Source organism: Vulpes vulpes, chromosome 3 (assembly GCF_048418805.1).
Source record: "Vulpes vulpes isolate BD-2025 chromosome 3, VulVul3, whole genome shotgun sequence".
NCBI classification, from domain to species: domain Eukaryota; kingdom Metazoa; phylum Chordata; class Mammalia; order Carnivora; family Canidae; genus Vulpes; species Vulpes vulpes.
The window spans coordinates 90224381-90230590 of NC_132782.1; the positions used below are offsets into that span (position 1 = coordinate 90224381).

The following is a 6210-nucleotide window of genomic DNA, read 5'->3' on the forward strand; positions in this document are numbered from 1 at the left end:
GCCCTCCTGTAGCCCCCACCACCCTTGGCCCCCTTCTGCTCCCTCGGCCCTGGCCCAGCTTGACCTTTCTGACCTGGGCTGCCAGGTTTGTTGCCCTCTGCCTGAGGCTAACATGGGCTCCTCAGAGTTCCCAGGGCACCTGTGTCACGAGGCTGGCCAGACCACCTCTCCAGTGGCTTCTGCTGCCCACCTGAGGCCCAGCTCCCTGCCTGTTGTGTGCCTGGGGAAAGCCCATGTTCTTTAGGCGGCTGCTGCGAGCCACAGCTGGGGCTGAGTGCTGCCTTCTCTGCGGCCACGGTGCCTTTGTGGGGTCTGTCACCCATCTCCTGTTATGCTCTGCTTGTTCCAGTTAGGCATCTGCCTGGCTGCCCTGGGGGCTCACAAATGGCAAGGCCATTTTGGGGACCCTTAAGATAGTGCCCGCAGCCAGCACACCGTGGTGGCATTGCTGGTATCTGCGGGTCCGTCCTGAGACCTCCCAGGCAAGTGGGGTGGGCAGGGCGGCAGCGCTCTGGCTGTGAATGCACGGCTTGTGCTTTGCAGAGTTACAGGAAGTCTTCCCGCCACCTGGCGCCCTTCATCCACAAGTTCGTGCACTTCACCCACAAGTATGTGACCTGCAATGCCCCGGCGGCCGTCTCCTTCCTGCAGAAACATGCGGATGCGCTGCAGTGAGTGTGTGTCTGTGTCTATGTGGAGGGGGCAGGGCGTCTGCAGCGCTGGACCCAGAGGTGGCAGGGGCTCTGGTCAAGGGGCTGCATCAGTGCCGCGCCATTACGAACCTGCTCCCCGGGGCTTCCGGCCTCCTCCCACGTCCACCTGGCTCCCTGTCTGCCTCTCACCTGTGGTACCTTCCTCATGGAGAATCTGTTCTCCCCAGTGACCTGTCATTCGACAGCAGCGACCTGGTGATGCTCAAGTCTCTCCTTGCAGGGCTGAGCCTTCCCAGTAGGGATGGCAGAGCCGACCGGGGCCTAGACGAGGAGGGTGAGGGTGAGTGTGGCCCAAGGGGGTTCTACCAAGAAGGGGCTTCAGGTCTGGCAGCCCTCAGGACCATCCTGGTGTCCCTGTGGTGTGTCCCAGCTGCAGCCGGGCAGGGCACTGCTATGTGTGTGTGAGGTCACACTTGGTGGAGTGAGAGAGTGAAAGTGCTGTCTCCCAGGCAGGTTCTAGCGCTCACTGTTCCCACATGTTTGTGGAAGTGCCCGTGCATGCCGGGCATTGTGCTCAGCCCTGGGGTCATGTAGGATTCCGGGGGCTGCTTGGCAGGGATGGCCCTTGCTCACAGGCAGGTTCTGGAGCCTAGGTGTCGAGTGCTGCCAGGGCAGACCTTCCCTTGGGCCCTGGGCAGATAGGTGCTCCCAGGGTGGGCCATCCCTGTCCCCAGCCTGACAGCACCAATTCCGGCTTCCAGATGAGAGCTCAGCTGGCTCCCTGCCTCTGGTCAGCGTCTCCCTATTCACTCCCCTGACGGCAGCAGAAATGGCCCCCTACATGAAGAGGCTTTCCCGGGGCCAGACTGTTGAGGGTGAGTTTGGGAGCCTGACTCCAGCAGGCCAGTCAGTCCCATGCGGGCGGTGGGCTCCCGTTGTAACCCTGTGACATCCTCGGTCTGATAAGGGGCCTGGCCCTCCAGAAGACAGCAGCATCCCTGCCTGGTCATGGGAGGAGCAGAGAGGGCCTTAGGGAAGACAGAGGCTCCTGGAAGGGGCTACTCTGCTGGCGGGCTCACTGGGGAGCAGGCTGGAGACAGTGGAAGATCAGGGACCCCTGGGGCCGAGGGGCACCTACACATGGGAGGCCTGACTATGGGCTGGTAGGGGAGGGCCACTGTGCACGAGAACAGAGAGCAGGGCAGCTGCATGGACTTGGGCCGTTGGGCACATGGTGGTGCTGGCAACCCTCTAGAAGGGTGTGCATCTGGGGGGTCGGCATCCCTATGCAAAGATGAGGAGCCAGGTGCCACCTGGCAGGAGTGGCTCCAGGTGGCCAGGGACAGGCAGCTGAACAGGGTGGTTCCAGGGCATACTCCTGGCCTCCTCAGACCTGCTAGACGAGGGTCTGGGCGGGTCTGCACCTCTGAGAGCTTCCCGGTCAGCCAGCACCTACAGTTTGGCTTGCTGACCTGGTGTCACTGGGAAGCCAGCATGACTCCTGCTGCTTTTCCTCTTGAGGTGCTGGGGGACTCCTGGGCTTACCAGCATTCTGATGGGCCACACCACCCCTGGAGCACGTGGGGTCCTTCTGTTGGAATGTGTGCAGGGACTGGCAAGGGGTCCCTGTGTGCCCTCACTCTGCCACACCTGGGACACCAGGCTGTGGCCCTGAGGCTGCCTGGGGACACAGGTCTAGCCCTGAGTCCAGCAGCTGTGGCATGGCCCTCAAGTGCCCCTCTGCCCATCCCAGATCTGTTGGAAGTTCTGAGTGACATAGATGAGATGTCTCGGCGGAGACCTGAGATCCTGGGCTTTTTCTCGGTGAGTGAGCTGGGGCCATGGGAGCCCATCAGTCTTCTGTAGGAGGTGCGCCATGCTGGGGGGATGGGGCGCAAGTCTGAGCCTGGCCCTGTGCCAGGTGCTCCCAGGAAACCTACCCCTGCTCTGGGCTGGAATCTGCAGACTGCCAGTGCTTCTCACTTCGGGTCCTGAGGGGGTGGGGGCGTGGGGAGTGGGGTCCCCTACAACTCTCTGCAGTCCTGTCATGAGTTCTGGGGGCCAGGGGGCTGAGCTCCCAACAGGAGCCCCAGTATCACCCCTTCCCCTGCAGACCAACCTGCAGCGCCTGATGAGCTCTGCTGAGGAGCCCTGCCGAAGTCTGGCCTTTGGCCTGGCCCTGCGCTCCATCCAGAACAACCCCAGGTGAGCCCAAGGTCCCTACCACCCCAGAGCGCCAGCTCTAGCCTGGCCCTGCCACCTGAGGGCATGGGCCTGGGAAAGGGGCCTGCCTGAGTGCGTGCCTTCTCAGCTTTGCAGCGGACTTCTTGCCCACATTTATGTGCTGCCTGGGCAGTCGGGACTTCGAGGTGGTGCAGACGGCCCTCAGGAACCTGCCCGAATACACCCTCCTTTGCCAAGGTGAGCCCCGGCCTGTTCTGCCCAGAGCGCCTACTGCCCCTGGACGCCTTTGCTCCCCGATGCCCGACTCTCAGGGAGGCCCAGACGCCCCACTTCCGAGAGCCGCCTGCTCACTGGGGCCTGGACGGGTGCCGTCCTGTCTCTCCCATAGAGCATGCAGCCGTCTTGCTGCACCGGGCCTTTCTGGTGGGCATGTACGGGCAGATGGACACCAGCGTCCAGATCTCGGAGGCCCTGAGGATCCTGCACATGGAGGCGGTGATGTGAGCCGGGGTGGCAGCCTGACTGCATGCCAGCCCTGGGTCCCTCTGCTGGTCACCTGCTGGTCTCCTCTGGGGCAGCGAGGGTGCCCAGCCGCCACAGGGCTGAGCAGGGGCAGCACCCAGAGCCCACAGCTGGTGACTCCCTGCCTGCACAGTGACGGAGACATGGTCCAACGCCAGCAGACGCTGATGTCTCAGAGAGCCGTGACAAGGAGCTGGTTTTAAATGAAACATTCTGAATTCTGAGTGCTGGCTGCCTGGTGTTCACCTCCCTCGAGGCACCTGGGGGTTGAGCTGGGCCCCGGAGGGGGAGCACATGCACTAGCCTGACCCACTCCCTCAGCCCCTGCTCCCTGCTGTCCATACTCGGCCCACTCTTGGGTTCCCCGCTCCGGCAGTGTGAGAAGAGGGAGGCGGCAGCCCCTGAGGACCTGTGTTGGATGGGGCTTGGTGGAGCCGCCTTCAGGGTTCCCATAGACCCCAGAAGGGGCCACAGGCCCAGGACCCCTGGCTGTGGGCGTCATGCAGGGGGCCAGCTGAATTGCCCCCGAGCACTGGCTGAGGGCCCGGGATGATCCCATCCACTGGAGGGCTGGGGCACCCCTGAAGGAGTATGGGGGCACAGGTGTACACCAGTGAAGGTGAAGGTGCCCTGCCTGAGAACTTGGCCTGGAGGTAGTGGGGAGGGCAGTGCCCCACCAAGTCGGCCCCTCCCATGAAACCCCAGGCCCAAGGCAGCGTTAACTTGTCTCACCTGGGGTGGGATAGGGGAGCCCCCCACTCCCTCCATGCCCCCAGCAGCACAGATGTCACCCTATCTTGTCCTCCTACTGGCTCTTCGTCAGCACCCGCTCGGCTGGTAATGGACCCCTGGTCTCCCCACTGTCCCCCACCCCCCAGGCTCCCCTGCCCCCTCCTGCTCAGCAGAGCCACCAGGGGGCGCAGTGGCTAAAAAACTGGCCCAAAGCAGCTGGCCCTGCGTGATGGTCCAGGCTGAGCTGGGCCTCTGGGAAAGACTGGGCCTGGGGCGTGGTGACAGTTGCCTGTGTGCCAGGCTGACCCGTGCCCCTTGCACCTCGCTTCAGAGGCCCCTGCACCCCGCCCTGGCCTCAGCATGGGGACAGTTGTGGTGCCCCTCTCAGTGTGAAGTAGACTAGCACTCCACTCCTTCTCCCAAGTCCCTTCCCAGGCACCCTTGCTCCCTGGTCCCCAAGTCCTGGTAGGTCAGCCTCCATGTACTGCCCCCACGATGGGCCCTGGTGTCCAGATCCTCATCCCACCTGCCCCTCTGTGCTTAGCCTAGGGCACATGGCAGTGGCCTGACGCCCACTCTCTGCAGGCAGAGTCCCAGCCCCCACCCACTGCAGCCCTGAGACCCTGAGCTGGGGAGCTCCTGGGGTGCTGCTTTGGCTTGACTGCTAGGATCACGTCACAGACACAGTGCCCCACAGTGGCACCTCCTCACCCAGGGCCCCAGGGTCCCAGCAGGTGGGTAGTACACTCCTTGTCAGAGCTGGTGCAGGGAGCCCCTGGCCCTGGCATTATGAAAAGGGTCCCAGCAGGCAGAGGCAGGCTCCCTGACTTGCGTAAGGGCCTAAGTTCAAGGCCCAAGGGAGCTCAGGGCTGGACGCAGTCTGGACCCCTGTTCACCTTGGCCTGGTCTCCCCTCCTGGTTTCCTCACACAAAAGCAGCGTTAGCACGCTCATCAACCACCCAACAGGAAAGGGCAGAGGCAGGGGCCCAGCTTCCCTGTGGGGGACATGGGAACTCCCAACAGCCCCAAGATGCCACCTCCCCTGCTCAGCGCAGTGAAGACCAAGGCATTCTGCGTGGGTGTGGGTGGGGCAGGGTGGTCACTGTCACATTGGCCGCAGTGGCAGTAGTGGAGGTCACCAGCAGGACCACAAGGAACCTGGGCACTTGTGTGAGATGTGTGGAGGGACAGCAGGGTTTGAAGCAGGGGTGCAGGCTCCAGCTGTCCTGGTGCTCCTGAGCCCCTGGCTTTTACCTCGGTGCCAGCGGTCCTACCGAGCATCAGCTCCTGATGACATGGTCTCTGTGTTAGGCCCCAGGAAACAAGCATAGGGAATAACAGGCTCAGGGTCTCCAGTTGATACATGGCTGAGACGCAAATGCTGGGACCCCCGGGGCCAGAGTCTGTGCCCCTGAACACCAGATGCGCCACCCCTCACATGGGGAGATGGATGGACGTCGCAGCTACCCAGGGGCTTGGCCTATGCCGAGTGTGGGGGAAGGGGCCTGGTGGGGGTGTGCATGCCCCGCAGACCCCAGCTTTGTGGGAGAAGGAGCACACGGGACTGAGGATGTGGGGGCCAGATGAGCCCCCTGCTCCGTGTCACCTCACCTCTCAGGGTGCATGACCTCCCCATGTCTGCTCAGCCCAGGCCTGAGCATGGGGTCTGTGCCCCACAGGCTCAGCAGGTACCAGGAGCTCAGCCCAGTTAGGACTTTCTGGATCCTCACCCTTCTCCCCTGCCAGGTCAGCACCACTGGGCTGGGTGCTTTCTTGCCATCCGTGGTTGCACGCTAGGCTGGGGGTGGCGGCCCGGCTGTGGGGTGGGTCACTGTTCCAACAGGGCTTTGCCTGGGGCATGGTGTGCCAAGCAGCAAAGGGAGGGAATGAGGTCTGGTTTCTAAGAGTCTGAAGCCCTGGACCCTGGATTGGGAGCAGGGGGTGGGAGGAACTATGGCCTGGATGTTCCTACCTGGCCCTCACACCCGGGGGTTCCACAGGGGCTCCACACCTGGCTCTGAGGCCCACCCAGGCTGGACTGATGTGGGGAAGGGGGTCCTTGCATGTCGGGATGGTGGTGGGTGGGACCTGGACTTGGCTTCCATCCTGGGCATGTGA

The 6210-nt window shown here is 63.2% G+C and overlaps 1 protein-coding gene across 1 annotated transcript in view; it reads left to right on the forward strand.

The window, feature by feature from the left end:
- The window catches only part of INTS1 (integrator complex subunit 1), a 30004-nt gene extending 26421 nt beyond the window's left edge, over nt 1-3583 (forward strand). The window contains exons 41-47 of the mRNA XM_026011298.2: nt 544-671; nt 881-993; nt 1415-1528; nt 2407-2477; nt 2767-2858; nt 2965-3074; nt 3226-3583. Of these exons, the coding sequence (XP_025867083.1) occupies nt 544-671; nt 881-993; nt 1415-1528; nt 2407-2477; nt 2767-2858; nt 2965-3074; nt 3226-3341 (744 nt within the window). The 3' untranslated portion in view covers nt 3342-3583. The remainder of the gene's footprint in view (nt 1-543; nt 672-880; nt 994-1414; nt 1529-2406; nt 2478-2766; nt 2859-2964; nt 3075-3225) is intronic.
- Nucleotides 3584-6210: the final 2627 nt, after the last annotated feature.